Source organism: Archocentrus centrarchus, chromosome 1 (assembly GCF_007364275.1).
Source record: "Archocentrus centrarchus isolate MPI-CPG fArcCen1 chromosome 1, fArcCen1, whole genome shotgun sequence".
NCBI classification, from domain to species: domain Eukaryota; kingdom Metazoa; phylum Chordata; class Actinopteri; order Cichliformes; family Cichlidae; genus Archocentrus; species Archocentrus centrarchus.
The window spans coordinates 21,096,910-21,112,429 of record NC_044346.1 but is presented as its reverse complement, the minus strand read 5'-3'; the positions used below and the strand labels follow the sequence as shown (position 1 = coordinate 21,112,429).

General features: G+C 39.5%; 1 protein-coding gene across 2 annotated transcripts; it reads left to right on the top strand.

The window, feature by feature from the left end:
- Positions 1-37: 37 nt before the first annotated feature.
- On the top strand, positions 38-14,533 carry ptpn9b (protein tyrosine phosphatase non-receptor type 9b). Of its 2 annotated transcripts, XM_030738684.1 has the most exons (14): positions 38-118; positions 2,441-2,584; positions 3,612-3,701; positions 3,967-4,091; positions 6,260-6,365; positions 6,525-6,635; positions 6,725-6,876; positions 7,042-7,614; positions 7,734-7,830; positions 8,274-8,343; positions 10,823-10,901; positions 11,018-11,168; positions 11,411-11,618; positions 12,564-14,533. In XM_030738684.1, exons 1-14 carry the CDS (start codon positions 86-88, stop codon positions 12,785-12,787), a joined length of 2,163 nt encoding a protein of 720 aa, XP_030594544.1. In that variant the 5' UTR covers positions 38-85; the 3' UTR covers positions 12,788-14,533. The 2 variants fall into 2 exon arrangements, with proteins under 2 accessions (XP_030594544.1, XP_030594535.1); XM_030738675.1 differs by having other exon boundaries at positions 6,725-7,614.
- Positions 14,534-15,520: the final 987 nt, after the last annotated feature.

Genomic DNA, 15,520 nt, shown 5'->3' with positions numbered 1-15,520 from the left:
CGGGGCCTAGAAGTCCATCTCGAGCTGAATGGCGTGAGCGAGCGGCTGGTGGGCGCGCCCGCTGCGACGTTGCGGAGGCTTCAACATGGCGGAAGCCCTGACAACTCAGGAGCAGCTGGTAAGAGTCTGTTGGTGATTATTTTTTTCGTTTTCGTCTTCACTTCGTGTTCATTGTGTACAGGCATCACCTTCAGTTTCTTCCCTAAAGGACGTTTTTTTAAAATCAGATTCTGTCGTGCGGGTGCTCCTGGGAACGGAGCTGTGTAGTAAACAGCCCCGGCCCGTTCACAGCCTCCTGTCGACTGACTCCGGTGTGACTGACAGTAGTTAGCATGTATGTTAGCATGATGGCGCTTTCTAGTAGTGGAAGGTATCATTTTACCGGCAGTCTGTCTTGAATGTTCACTCCCTGATAGCTAAGCGTTTTGTGGAGCACATAGATATGTTCATGTTGCCAGAGTAAACTAACCAGCGATACTTAATTCCTTGGAGTTAGCCCTACACGTATGGCTTGTAGTGACTTAAAAGCTATCATTAAGCTATCCAGCTACCACATGTAACCTAGCCGCTAGCTAACGGCAGTGGCTATTGTTGACTTGCAGGGAATTTCCTAGACTGCTGTCTTGCCAGACTTTAAAAATGATCTTGGGCTGAATGTTAAGGTTAAAAAAAATGACAAACTGCTTGTTGCCTTTATTATTTATCATTTCATACCATGACACAGTTAAGAATGACCAAAACCTCGACTTTCGACGAGTGTTTTTCTGCGAGCCAAGCGAACTAGCCGTATCCCGTTTATCGGATTTACGGTGGACCATTCACAGAAATGATCCTCCGGTTCCTAGCATTGTTGTTGCAATCACTTTCTAGTTAAAGGGGGTGGGCCTGAGATAGATGGCAAACATGAAATGTCACGCTGCGTTTCTGGTTACAGCATTATGTTACAGCTACTTCATCCAGCATTGACAAGGTTGACGGATCAGTAAGCGAAGTTACAAGACATTCTTTGAATGCTCTCCAGATTTGCAGATCTTATGTGTTGATAGCTATAATCACTTTCGCACACACAATAACGTCTGTCCACTAACTGCCCGCACTACTTAACGTCTGTAGATTTAGATTGCTCTTGCTTGTTGCAGTGTTGCATTACATCCCCATCAGGGATGGTGTTGATCCTCAGTTACTGATTACCGGGTTTCACATATGGTCTTGTAATTCAAATATGCCCTCTTTGACTTTGTCATTTTGCACTATATATATGATACTTAAGTGGCATTATGGGCACTGAAATATCATATTTTAGTCTAGGCTGTAAATACACGAGTCTGGTTTAATGCCCTGCTTCTCTTTTGGCGCACTTAAAATTTGGGGTCCAGGGTGCTAGTTTTCTTCATGTGTGTCTATATTTTGTACATCAGTATATTTATGTCCAGTCAAGGCCTTGCACCTACTTGGCAGTTAAGACTATGCCAGAAAATTACACACATTTTTTAAATTCAAAATATTTGGACTGGATAAAAAAAAAAAGGAACCGTCAAAACATATACATTCTGGATAATTGCTAGTATTCATCTGTGATGTAGTTAATTATCACAATTAATTTTTTTCTGCATAGAGAAAAAATGTAGGCAGAGACAGAAAAATCACCAGCACTATAAAATTATTTTTTAAACCTGTTTTGTTGAGTTTTAAACAAGTAAAATATCAAATGGTAAAGAATACAACCAAGGAAAATGCATATATTTCTATTAAATAAGATAACAGACTCACTGCATCTATGTGTGCCAGTTGTGCTTTTATGTAATCACTCTCTAAAGTCCCATGAGCTCGAAAAAAACCCCCAAAAACCTGCATTTACGCTTTCACATGGATAGTGCCACATATTGAATGAGTGTTTCTCTTGTTTAGGGCTGCGTCTAAGAACAAATTTGATTATGCAACAAGGTAGTTAAGCATTTGGATGGGTTACCAAATTTGCAAAAAACTGAGAAATGAAACCCAGTATTTTGGATCATGTTTATACTGAATATCCACTTCCTTGTCCTTATTTGTGAGCGTATATAAAGCTTTTTTTTGTGTGTGTAGCAGAAGAGTTAATTTGCTGTCCCCATTTTTTATACTCTCCTCTTGGTGCCTTCAAATTTGGAGGAGAGATGCAGTGTACTTGCAGCAAAACAAGCTGACTCTTGTCTCTTGGCACATGAGTGCTGTTATTGACAGCATCTACCAGTGGTACAGTCTTCACATTATTTAAGCTTTGGCAGTAAGCCATGACAGATTTGTGCATTTTTCTTGTCATGTCAGCTTTCATCTCAATATTATGTCTTTCCTATTACTCCCCTCCATAAAATTACAAGCTTTATAAACAATTTATACACTCCCCCCCAAACATTTTTTTTAACACGAGTCTGGTTTAATACCTTGTCCAATGTCTCTTCAGGCTGTAGAGGAGTTCCTGAGCGAGGTGCGTAGCAGGGAGCAGCCTCATAACGCTGGGCTCGTCTCCCAGCCTACAGCTGTTAAGTTTCTTATGGCCCGCAAGTTTGACGTCTCCAGAGCCATCGATCTTTTCCAAGCATACAAGGTATGGCACTGCTTTGACTGGTAACAAAAACATCTGTTTAGCTTTGTCATTAAGAGGGATACCACAGGGTTTTTAATTTGTATTTGGAGAAGATGTATAGTTCTTTTTTTTTTTTTTTTTTTTTTTTTTTTCTCTGATAAATATTGCACAGTGAGTTGGTAATAATTTTTGTAGGAAGTGTTGTGTAGATAAAAATAATTACAGGTTTTTTTGTAAATGCAAATCTTTAAAATTGACACAGTTTATGTCCTATAAAGGTACCTTTCTCTGCAGGTCGGTGGGAAAAATTTTTAAGTAATGGAGTTTTCTGCTGGAAAAAAATACAAGTTGGTTCACAGGGTATTACATCACTTAATATTAAACATTTAAAATATTAATATAATTATAACGCGTAATTAACACTTACACAGTTTATAAAAATGGTAAAGTGGTCTGGTACTTGTATAGCACTCTAACAGGGCACTTTTGCACTACAAGGGGCATTCATTGATTAACAGATTTTTGTACCACACTTTTATCTATGCCTTTAAATGCTTTTACCTCTCACACCTATGGATGCATTAGGGGACAATTTGGGGTTCACTTTCTTACCCAAGGACAATTTGAAATGTGGACTGGAGGTCTTGGAGATTGAACCACTGACCCTCCTAATTAGTAGACGACCCACTCTGGACCCTCATTACATGTGAATCAGTTTTGAATTATTGTGCCCTTGTTCAAAACTGAATAGCAGCATGCTTTGATGTAAGTGAGAAAATTAGGTTCCAAAGTTTCAGTGCAGACTCATCTAGGGTGAACACAATATCCTGAATATAATACAGTGTGATAAAGAATGTATTTTAAACTAATACATGATCGTACCTTAGTGGCAATAATGAAGTTTCGATTAATAAAAAACAAAACAAAAAAAAAAAAATGATCTTGCAAGTTGATAAGCAGGTTTTTGTAATACTAACAACCAAATCCCACATTTTAAGGGGTTTTTTATTTTTTTTACACTCTTCTTTTCCCTACTGTCTCTTATTAGAACACAAGAATCAAAGAGGGCATCATCAATATCAACCCTGATGAGGAGCCACTGCGCTCTGAGTTGCTGAGTGGCAAATTTACAGTCCTGGTGAGCGATGAAGCAATTATAAGCCACTTAACACAAAGAAACTCCAGTTTATTATTTTTGCATTAACACCTCAGAATACACAGACAATTATGCGTGGTCGTGCTGGTCATTAAAGCAGAGTTTTGTGTGTTTCTGTATGTGCATGTCACGGGGCTCATGTAAGCTTATTTTTGTATTCCTATGAATAGAAATGACATAAAGTTTTCACTTTTGTTAAATTAATTTGTATCGGTGTAAAATAACGATCTGTTGATATTCCTCCCAGCCTGGCCGTGATGCAAAAGGTGCTGCTGTAGCACTCTTCACTGCTCGTCTCCATCGGCCAGACGTCACCACCCACAAAGCTGTGCTCCAGGCCATCATCTACCAGCTGGACAAAGCCATAGAGAGGTGAAGTGCCAACCACTTACACAAACTAGTTTTTCCTTTGACAATTTACCATGTTATTTTCACCTCATACAACCACAGTCCATCTGTTGTGCTCTGATGTTAATTCATAAAGACAGAAATATCAATGAACTAGTTGCTCCATGGTGTGGCATGTGAGAGATCCCTGGTTCAAGACCTGGAGGAGACACAAACCCAGCCTCAGGGGATCACAAATTAGATTACTCCTAGTGCTGCCTGCTTAAATAAGGGGGTTATGTCAGGAAGGGTGTCCGTCATAAAATCTTTGCCAAATCAAGTATATTGCTGTGGCAAACCCTTGGAAAATAAGGACGCAGCTGGAAGCACCTTTAGAAATATTCTGTTCATCCATCCGTTTCCTTCCGCTTGTCCAGTTTGGGGGGGGGGGCTACACACCCTGAACAGGTCACGAGTGTGATGCAGGGCTAACACAGAGAGACAGACAATCATTTGCACTCACCGGAAATCAGGGTACCCAGAGAAAACCCACTCGATATGGGGACACCGTGCACCATCTAATAGTTGTAAGTGTATTTTAAAGCAAATTTCTGTTGCTCTTTAAGGGATCATTCACAATTATCGACATTGTCCAAACCGTACGACAGGGGAATGGGGGTTAACAGCCAACGTACATTTTCAAATAGTTAGAAAATGTCGATCGGAACTATGTAATGTGAGCACTGGCGCCTGACCGCCAATGCCCGAGCGATCTACTCTCGTTCACTTGTACACCACTGCACCATTGCACGGTCTGCAGCGATATGGCCACCGCTCTGGCGGATCAATTCAAAGGCCTCTTTGAATTCTCTAAAATAGGCCGTCATCGATTCACAGAATGACTGTACTGGATTTATGAAGGGCTTATATACAAAAAGAAGAAATGACTTGTTTTGCAAATATATTTATGATTCTGCATTGTGTATTGTGTCTACATTATTATCAATCCAGTCTTTTTTGGCTACTCTTTATAGAACTATAATTTTATATTTGTTGCAATTTCTGCAGCCCTCTTGGCCAGATCTCTCAGGGAAAAAAAGACATTTTTAATGTCAATGATAGTTTTTACCTTCATTAATGAAGAAGATATGAAAGTCACTTTGCCAAGAAGTGATTGCAGCTTCTAACTTGTGACAGGAGTGTTGTTTCTTGCTCAAAGTGACGTAATATCATTCATGAGCGATATGTTTGACACGTTTCACAGATTTTAGGTCAAAAATTATTCTACAGCAATTTTAATACATTAATTTATTTTTTGGCAAATTCAATTCAGTTCAATTTTAATTATATAGTGCCAAATCACAACAAACAGTCGCCTCAAGGCACTTCATATTGTAAGGTAAAGACCCAATAGTAATTACAGAAAAAACCCAACAGTCAAAACGACCCCCTATGATCAAGCACCTGCTGACAGTGGGAAGGAAAAACTCCCTTTTAACAGGAAGAAACCTCCAGCAGAACCAGGCTTAGGGAGGGACAGTCATCTGCTGCAACCGGGTGGGGCTGAGGGGAGAGAGACAGGACAAGAGACATGCTGTTGAAGAGAGCCAGAGATTAATAACAACTAATGATTAAATGGAGAGTGGGGTATAAACAGAGTGAAAAGAGGTGAATGAAAAGAAACACTCAGTGCATCACAGGAACCCATCAGCAGCCTAGGCCTATTGGCTAGGCATGCTGTGGCAGCATGTACATTTTGCGTACATGCAGTGCAGTACACATTCAAATTAAAATTCAAATCAGTTTATTGCACCTTATAAATTCTAATATATAGTAAATTCTAATATATATCTCACCCTATGACAGCTGCCCTTTATAAATCCTAGGCTCCAGCCCTCCTGCGACCCTGAAAAGGATAAGCAGAAGAGAATGGATGGATGGACTTTTATTAGTGCAACAATGCAGTGTTTTAATAGATAGGAAAGAGTATATTTGATACCAAGACTTACAGAATTTCTCAACACCAGGATATGTTTTTAATACTTCCTATTACATTAAAATACCAAAGAACCAGGTGAAATTAAATGTCATGAAAAAAGATCAACATTTTCTTTGTACACTTTTGGGGAGGGGGGGGTCTGAAAAAGAGTACGCTTTGAAAAAGGTTGATAATTGTGAATGACCCCTAAATTAAAAATTCTGTTTCTTTACAGCATTCAAACTCAAAGGGATGGGCTCATATTTATTTACGACATGACCAACTCGAGTTATGGAAATTTCGACTATGAGCTCTGTGTCAAGATTCTTAATTTGCTCAAGGTAAATATAATAAACTAATATACTATATACAATATATTATAAAAGCATGGTTCTGTCACTCCCTCATGTGCCTGATTTCTAGTTTTTGATGAAATTTGAAATGAAAAATGCTTTCCATCATTATTATTTTTCCCTTTCTCTGATGTTTGTAATTTCCAGGGAGCCTTTCCAGCACGTCTAAAATGTGTCTTCATTGTTTCCTCGCCTCTTTGGTTTCGAGCACCTTTCGCGGTTCTCCGCCTTTTTGTGCGTGAGAAGTTGAGAGAAAGGGTGTGTCTCCTATTTTTAAGGATTTACGTCACCATGTAGAAGATGTTTGTTGTTTATTTGAGATTTATTTTCTTTCTTCTCCTCATCAGGTCTGCACAGTGAAAGCTCATGAGTTGGCAAGTCACATCCCAGTCTCCTCCCTCCCTGAACATCTGGGTGGGACATCCCAGTATAACCACGTGGCTTGGATCCAGTCTTGTGTTAATGTTAACACAAACACTGTTCAGGGTGACACAAAAGAACACAACACACATGACTGTGTGGGAAGCCTGTTGCGCTCTTATAGCTTAGAGAATAGCAACACAAGTGTAGATGCAGCACTCGCACACACGCATATAAATACACAAATAGGTCCTGAGATAGCTGTGGCTAACTCTAACTGCTATGATGACAACAATGCCAACCCACACAACCACTGTGTTGTGGACGGCAGGACTCGTGGCCAAGGCCAGCACCAACATAGTCCAAATTCTGCAGACAGATCACAGGTGAACCACCAACACTGGAACGGCTCAGCAGTGAGCGCAGCCAACATGGCTGTTATTGGCCCCAGCCCCAATGCTAACATTAATTGTAGTGGCTGCCAAGGCCAAGCTCCTCCCCAGTCAGACACGCCCCCTGATACACCCCTCTCAAAGAAAACTGATGGGGCCGTGGTGAGTGGCAAAAGGTCTCAGAATGAGGGCATAGAGGAGGAGTATGAGGAGGGTGAGGAAGAAGAAGGGGCGCCTCCATTGCCCCAGAAATCTCAGCCTCGTCCACCCCACCAACCTTCCTCACAGTCCCCGCCCCTGTCCTCATCCTGGGGTACTGATGATGAGAATCGCTGCATGGAGGTGTCAGTTCACATGCCAGAGCAGGGAGCCGTGACAGTGCATGAGCTGGTGGAGTATGTGAAGAGGAAGAAGAAGAAGGGGATCTATCAGGAGTATGAGGAGATCCGCAAGGAACCACCAGCGGGCACCTTTGACTACTCTAAGTAAGACTTGACAAGCTCATTATTTTGTGTCTGTCAGTCTGAACAAAATGTTTAACAGATGCACGTCAGCTCACAGCTTTAGTTGATTACGTAGCCTCACATTAGTTTCATCTTTGCAGGAAATTGTCAAATCAGGTCAAGAACAGGTACAGTGATGTTCTCTGCCTCGACCAGTCACGCGTGCGACTGTGCCCGCTCTCTAATGATGAGGATGAGGTAATAATTCATCTATAGATAAACTTCAATCACAATATATTGACATTTGTCACTGTCATTATATAAGTTTTTGACAAAGAATTTACTGCTGTCAGTAAATGTCCCATTCACTTTCTAATTAATTTGTTCATATTTACAAACTATAATGTTATTGTTTATCTCTGGGAATTAATTGAAATAGTTGATTTCATATTGATACAAATGTAGAAAATTGATGTTCCATTAGCAGTTTGGCTGAAATACATGTTAATACTGAAAGTATCTCATTGGCTTAAGAAATTGAAGGTTGACCCAATCTGTATATTCACAATGTTTTATATGTAGTGTATTAACATATTTATTTGTCAGTGGTGAAACTTTAGACCATATTATACTGCAAGTAAAGTTGTGCACAAGCAAAATAACTAAGCGGTGAATCTCACTTTTTCTGCTGTGTTTTGCAGACATCAGATTACATTAATGCCAGTTTCATGGATGGGTACAAGAGGAGCAACGCCTACATCGCTACTCAGGGTGAGCAGTTATTCACAAACTCTTCTTTTTGCCTGTAGTTTTGCATATTTTTGTGGCAGAATAAGATAATTCCATAAACAGCTTTTATGTTTCAATTAATGCAGTTCTAAGTGCATTAACTGGAAAACTGCAGGACGACTTCAAATAGTTAGTTATTATGTTTTGGCTGTGATGTGCATCAGATGGCTCTCTAATGGAATTGTGAGATTGAAAGGAGTGTGAATGTCCAAAGTGCTTGAACCCTTTGAACAGTACTCTAGTTCTCCTATGGAGAACTTTTGAAGATACATGGTGGATGAGTGAATGCTGGTGCAATTAGCTGCTGTTGCACTCTAGGTTCTTCTATTATTTTATCTGATCTCTACTGACTGCAGCTGATCAGTCTCTTTTTGTACTGACTTTCACTATTTTGGAATCTCACCTGGCTGTATTGTCAGATTTTTCAGGTGTTGGTGTTCAAATTAGTATTACTGTTGCATGCTAGTTGGGCTCCCACTCCTCACCTGGACGTTAGTTCAGACAACTGCTCTGGTTCATCACTGACAGCAATGTGGATTACCAAGCTGTTTTTTTTTTTATGGTCTGTGCTTGTCTGGACTGCCCTGTCCTTCGTACTCAATCCATCATCAGCGGTTCTCTAGTACACAGCTGCTAAGCTCCTACAACTGTGCTTCCACCTGTCTGACCCTCTGTCAGTATTTCATTTCTACTTGGACATAATTTGTCATGCCCGTCAGAATTGTATCCACTGTGGATCCCGATGGAGAATTCACATTGAAGACTGCTGGGAGATTTTAATATACATGTGGGTAATATCAGTGATGCTCTCACGCAGGACTTTACATCTTGTTTGGATAGCTTTCAACTGCAGCAACGTATTGATTTTTTTAAAAACATTTTTTCCCCCTGCACATGTTGTGGATGTAATATACTTTTCTGATGTCAGTCTTGACTGTACATCTCTGTCAAATGCTGATATATTTTAACGTTAACGTGCACCACGCCATTTCATTTTAAGGACATTTAAATGCTTTTTCGTGTGGTATTGACAACCTCCCCAACATAAAATTTTCTTTTATCCACCCCCCGATGAACAGGTTTCTCATTATAATGGTTGTCTTCATGGACTTTTTGATGCTCTGGCTCCCTTAAGAACACAGACTGTTTTCTCTCCACCATGGTTTACTCCAGAATTACGCCAACTCATAGCAAAAGGCTGTTGCTTGGAATGTCTCTACAAAAGAACTGGACTTTGTTCACAAAGAAATGTATAATAACCATATTCTCCATGGTCAGCAGTGTACTAATCTAACTCACTGCTTCCTCATCTGTACTCAACTGCTTACTGTAATTCTTTTTTTAAATACTCAAGTAGACAAGATTCACCATCAGCTGACCACTAACACTTTCTGCAGTTTGTTTCCACCAGTTCCCTCAGCCCTTCACTCTTGTTCACATTCAAGTTGGAACTTTTCCTCTGTTACTGAAATGTCTGACCATATTCAGAAATCCAAGCCATCCACCTGTCCATTAGATCCTCTTTCTACTGTCTTGATAAAAGCCTGCTTACCCTCTTTGTCATCTGTCTTCATCATATTTTGTGTAAATTGAATAGCTCTACCTGTCCACCAAACCTACCACCACTGTCTCAACCACCTCCCTCTGTTTTTGCCTTCAGGAAACAAAATCCTGGTTCTCCAGCAACTTTGTAAAATTGAACAGTGATAAAACTGTGGTTCTCCTCATTGACACCAAATCCACCTTGTCAAAATGCAACAATTTATCCCTCCCCTCAGGTTAAGAGTATGGGTGGCATCCTTGACAGCACACTTTCTTTCCAAGCTCACATCACTAGGTCCTCATACTTCCATCTACTTATCAATAAATCACCTCCCTCCACCTATCACACCCAATAGCACACATTAGTTATGTCCCACATTGATTACTATAACTCCTTGCTCTTTGGTCTTCCTCACAATTTTATCCATAAATTTCAGCTGGTCCCAAACTCTGCTGCTCGTAACATAACCAGGGCTCCCTGAATTAGTCACATCACACCTGTCCTTCAGCACCTTCATTGACTCCCGATTAAATGTCATATTCATTTCAACATTCTGCTCCTCACCTTTAAGACAAAAACATAACCAGTACTTCTCTGGTACTCTTTTTCTTTCCATCTCACCTGTTTGGATGGCATCCACCTACAGTGGGATCTAGGGGCTTCAGTTGTTCTGCCCCTTGCCCCATTAAACTGGCATACTTGCTTTGATCATTTTCCAACTGTCACATGAACCCTCTGTTCTCAATGATTTTATATATTGTAAACTTTTATTGACTTTGATATTATGTTCGTTATTGTTATATTGTTATTTTTTTTTTGTTTGTTTGTTTTTTTTAACGCTTCGGTGTAAGGTGACCTTGAGTGTTTTTGACAGGCTCCTAAAATAAAAATGTGGTGTTATCATTTTGTGTTCCTCAGGTCCTTTGCCAAAAACCTTTGCTGACTTCTGGCGGATGGTATGGGAACAGATGGTACTTATTATTGTAATGACTACCAGGTGAGACTCCACTTTGGATTTCTGATTTAAACTTTTATATAAGGATTTATAAAAAATCATGACACATCATTAATGGGTTATGAATGAGATGAAAAGGAATTAACTGTGTGTTTCAGGGTGGTGGAGCGTGGACGTGTCAAATGTGGTCAGTACTGGCCTCTTGAGGAGGGCAGGACTGAGCAACACGGATACTTCTTGGTCAGGAATACACACATCCAAGTGTTTCAGGACTTCAGACTTTCCCATCTAGAACTGTACAACACACAGGTAAGTAACTTGGTTTAACTCTTTTGAAATGATAAGATTGAAAAAAGATGTCATTTATTAATTTAGAGGTATCTAAATCTCTAAATTGACACTGATGACTGTAGATTGGGGGAATAATTTGTCAGTGGACACTCTGTAAGAGATCAGCATTTTATATATTCTGACAAAGGATAAAAATGTCAACTCACAAGAAAGGTGACACTTATTCTGTTCTCTTGTGAAACCATCTGCCCTTTCCTTAGTCTGGAGAGAGACGGGAAGTGTACCACTACCTCTATGTCAGCTGGCCGGACTTTGGGGTGCCTAAGAGTGCTTCTGCTATGTTGGACTTTCGTGAACATGTTCTTCAAAGGAGAGAAGCTGCCGTCCAGACCCTGGGATCCAGTTGGAGAGGGCCTCCAGGGGGCCCCCCTGTGGTTGTGCATTGCAGTGCTGGCATAGGCCGCACAGGTAAAAAGATCATTATTTAAATACTTTCACTATAGATTTATAGGTCACTTCTGTGAGTTTTCTTTCAGTTGGAACCACCTGGCACAATATCAGTCTACTGTCACTTTAAATAAATATTAAGCCAACCTTTAAATACCTGTAAATAGTTCCAGAAATTAACAGTAATTTGGTTTGAAGCTTGAAAGTCAGTAAAGCAGTCTGCATCTGTCCGTAACTCAAAAGTGATTTTTACAGCTCCTGTTGTCCTCAGAGGGCATATACTGTGCCAAAAGCTTCTCTTTAAGTTCAAGGAAATCCCTGCAGCCAACTGACGCAGGCAGACATGTTATTAAATATTATTTTAAAGTGCCTCACTATTAGCATTGCGCATGTCCATCTTCTGTGCGTCTCTGCATGTCAGATTAGAATGGCTAATTGATTCTAGGTGCTATTGCCTTAATTCCCATTTTATTTTCTCAAAAGTACTACTTGTGTATTAATGTCATACATGCTGTGTAACATTGGACAATATAATTTAACCATTTATTATGCAAAATACAAATAAAACTGTTTATAATTTAGTTATTATACATTTAGTTATTATACAAAATAAAAATCTCACTAAATCTGTATCTGGTAAACAAATGTATTGTGTGCTCAGGTTGTGTTGCCTCAGATCATTTAGACAATAACCTTTACCTGTCCATCTGCTGAGCCAAAGGTTTCATGTTTTCTGTGATTGGCACAGCTACTTCATGATGAGACAAATGAGATTGGCATCAAAGCTGAATTATTTACCAGATTTTTTTTTTTTTCCCCACTTCAGCCCTTTTGCATATTTTGCTGCTGCGAAAGGGCAGTACCTGTACCTGCTGTTCATTTTTAGGGTCCAACAAAGACCTTTTTAATTTGATTCTTTTAAGTGGGACTTCTCCATCTTACTTTTCATCCCTGATGTTTGTTTAGGCACATTCTGCACACTGGACATCTGCCTGTCCCAGCTGGAGGATGTTGGCACAGTAGATGTCCGTCAGACAGTGCGACGGATGCGTACACAGAGGGCTTTCAGCATCCAGACCTGGGACCAGTACTATTTCTGTTACACAGCAATCATTGAGTATGCCCAGCGGAATGGGAAACTGACCCCAGTACAGTGGTCTGACTCAGAGCTAGAGACTGACAGTGAGTGAGAGACATATGGAGCATAATTAGATGAATGGAACAGTCAATCTAAGCAGAAATATTGGGAATGAAAGAATGGGTACATAAAGGAGATGACTCTTCAGCCATAAGAGAGAAGAGGTGTAAGATGGCAGACTCCCACAGTTGCTCTTCCTTCTTCACATGAGTTGATAAACTGAGAAAGTGAAGAGCTGGAGAAGAAAATACAGTGCAGTGGAAACTGCATTTCATCATTGATGAGCAAGCTGGCCTGCCAATTTCCAAGCCCCCCCCCTTTTTTTTATTTAGCAAACTATGAGGGACTTGGCCTGCCCCAAACCCGTCTTGTCGACAAAAGCAGTGTACGAGTTGTAGCATTTTTATATTGACTTGCACATGAGGAATGACAAACTTGAACTTTACCCCTTGAAGCCCTCCAAACCCCAGTCTTTGGTCCTTTTTGTATTTCTTGTTTCTTCTCAACTCTGAACAAGTCTGTGATTACAGATACAATGCGGGGTATGAAAAGGTGAAACTTGAAAACCTTTAACTTTTTGTTTTGTTTTGTTTTTTATGTTTTTTCTTAGAGGAAAAGGTTCTTTTTGAGTGTTTGTGACAGATCCGCGTGTGAGCCATTTAGTCCATTTCCATGTTGTTGTTTGTTTTGTTTTGGTTTTTCCTATGGTGCATTTTTTTGAGTTTCATGTTTGTGCATATGTTGACTAACTTTTAAAAGCCAAAGTCCTCACCCTGAATGCTTGGATGTACTCCTTACTGAGATATTATAGACTGAAACCCATGTATATTCTTGTAACATACATTTATACATTATTGTGCATAATAACAACAACTTCTCAAATAAGAGCAAAAGAAGCCTTGTTTAATATAATTGACTTAACCTTGATGAAAGAATTCCTGTGTAGCGAGCCAGACTGACAAAATATAGAAAAGTTCTGGTTTTAAACTAATATTGTATTTCAATTCTCTGATTTGTCAGGTCTAACATTGTCTTTACTGTTTGAGCGTTCTGATTGGACGATCTTAAGTAATTTGGCCTTAACCTGTTTCACTGCCTTGTTCTTCTCAGACCCTGAACCATACCTTTAAACTGTACACTTTTATTTCCTTCCTTGTCCCCCCCTCCTTTTGACTCTGACTCCCTTGACATCACAACTGTTGTGTTTGAGACCTGAGGTATGTTCTCCCTCAGATAATTGTGCCTTCACGTTTTCCTTAGCTTAATGTCTCACTAGTAAGTAACACCCAAACTAGTGCACTTGCATAGAACATGTTAACTTTGTGCCACACAGGACCCCCACGTTTTGCCTACAAGTCCTGTACATAGCACACTACGTACAAATAACAAAGTAGTGAGTTATCTGGGCGTTAGCTTTGAGACGTGGCTATTCTTTTATCATTTGACCTCAGGGGGTGTTTTTGCCTAGTGTCAAAGATCCGTTTCTGGGTTTGCCTCTGGTAAATTATCATTTAAGAAAAAAAATATATCAACTTTATTTTGTATTTTTTACTGTATTATATCCTACTGTATTTATGTATTTGTACAACTTCTACATTATTGAAAATCGGTGAATGTTGGTACGGTGTGACAAAGAAAAACAGACCAGTTATTGCATTTGATAAGCTGAACAAATCGAACAAGGAGTGAAATATTTTTTTTGTTGTTGTTCACAATGAAATTGAGGTGGAAACTGTCACTTGCCATAGTATTTTCTGAACTGACTTGTATAAATGGTGATTGTTCAACTTTAGGACAATAAGGGGTTGGGGTGGGGGGTGGGTTAGGGGGCAGGTGAGCTAACTTGTGTTTTTTAGAGAGCTTATCATACAAACAGTGACATTAACATCCAGCTGTCTGGTCCCCTTATGCCAAGGACAAAGCAAAAAAAAACTAAAACAAAAAAAAGAGCTATTGAGGAAAAAAAAAATAGCAACAAAGACAAGTGGCTGCATTTCTGTTCGTATAAATATATATATATATCTATATATTATTATGGGGTAAAGTTTATCAGCATGGAAAGAGAGCCTTGAATGTTTTGGGGGGTACTGGTGTCCGAGCAAATTAGTAAAGACATGCATAGATTTTTTTTTTTTTTTTTTTTTTTTTTTTTTTTTTTGGTGAATGTGGACCCTGCATCCCTCAATGCCAAAGGCCTAGGCTCAGTCTAAAAGTGTTTTCCTGTCACACATCCTTAACAGCCTATAAGCATGGACTTACTAGTGCAGTTTTGCATCCATGAACACCGAAAGACCCTGGAGCACTTTGGGAACATTGCTAATGAGTATGTATAGCTACATGATAGGAGAGTGGGTATGTAAGAGTGTTTGATCCCCATGCTATATTTAATTTGTTTTGTAAGAAACAGAGAATGCAATGTGCATTTGTCACTGGTGTTCATTTAATGTCTCTTTCTGTGCTTTAAGTTCATGTGATTGAATTATAGCCTTTTACATGCTGTCAGCCTAGCTGTCCCATTTTAAAGCAACGGTCTTACTATCTTGAATGGATACAAAGCTAATGTGATCTCTTGACTGAAAAAGAGTATTGCAAAGATTAAATGTGCAGTAAGAACATGTACACCTTTTTTTTTTTTCTTCTTCATTGGAGTGGGAATAATGAAATTGCTTTTACATACAGGAATGGGATCTTTGAAGTATTAAGCATTCAGTCTGTAGACTGTGTTTCTGTTCTTTGCACCAGTGCAGAAATGCAGCAAAGTACAATTACTCAAGTGCAAATTTAA

What these genes read in the sequence shown, in the direction of transcription:
- ptpn9b (XM_030738675.1), top strand. Translation starts at nt 86, where the DNA reads ATGGCGGAAGCCCTGACAACTCAGGAGCAGCTG. An exon ending in GTGGCAAATTTACAGTCCTG is followed by an intron (nt 3,702 to 3,966) that starts GTGAGCGATGAA and finishes TATTCCTCCCAG; the next exon opens with CCTGGCCGTGATGCAAAAGG. An exon ending in GTGAGAAGTTGAGAGAAAGG is followed by an intron (nt 6,636 to 6,724) that starts GTGTGTCTCCTA and finishes TCTCCTCATCAG; the next exon opens with GTCTGCACAGTGAAAGCTCA.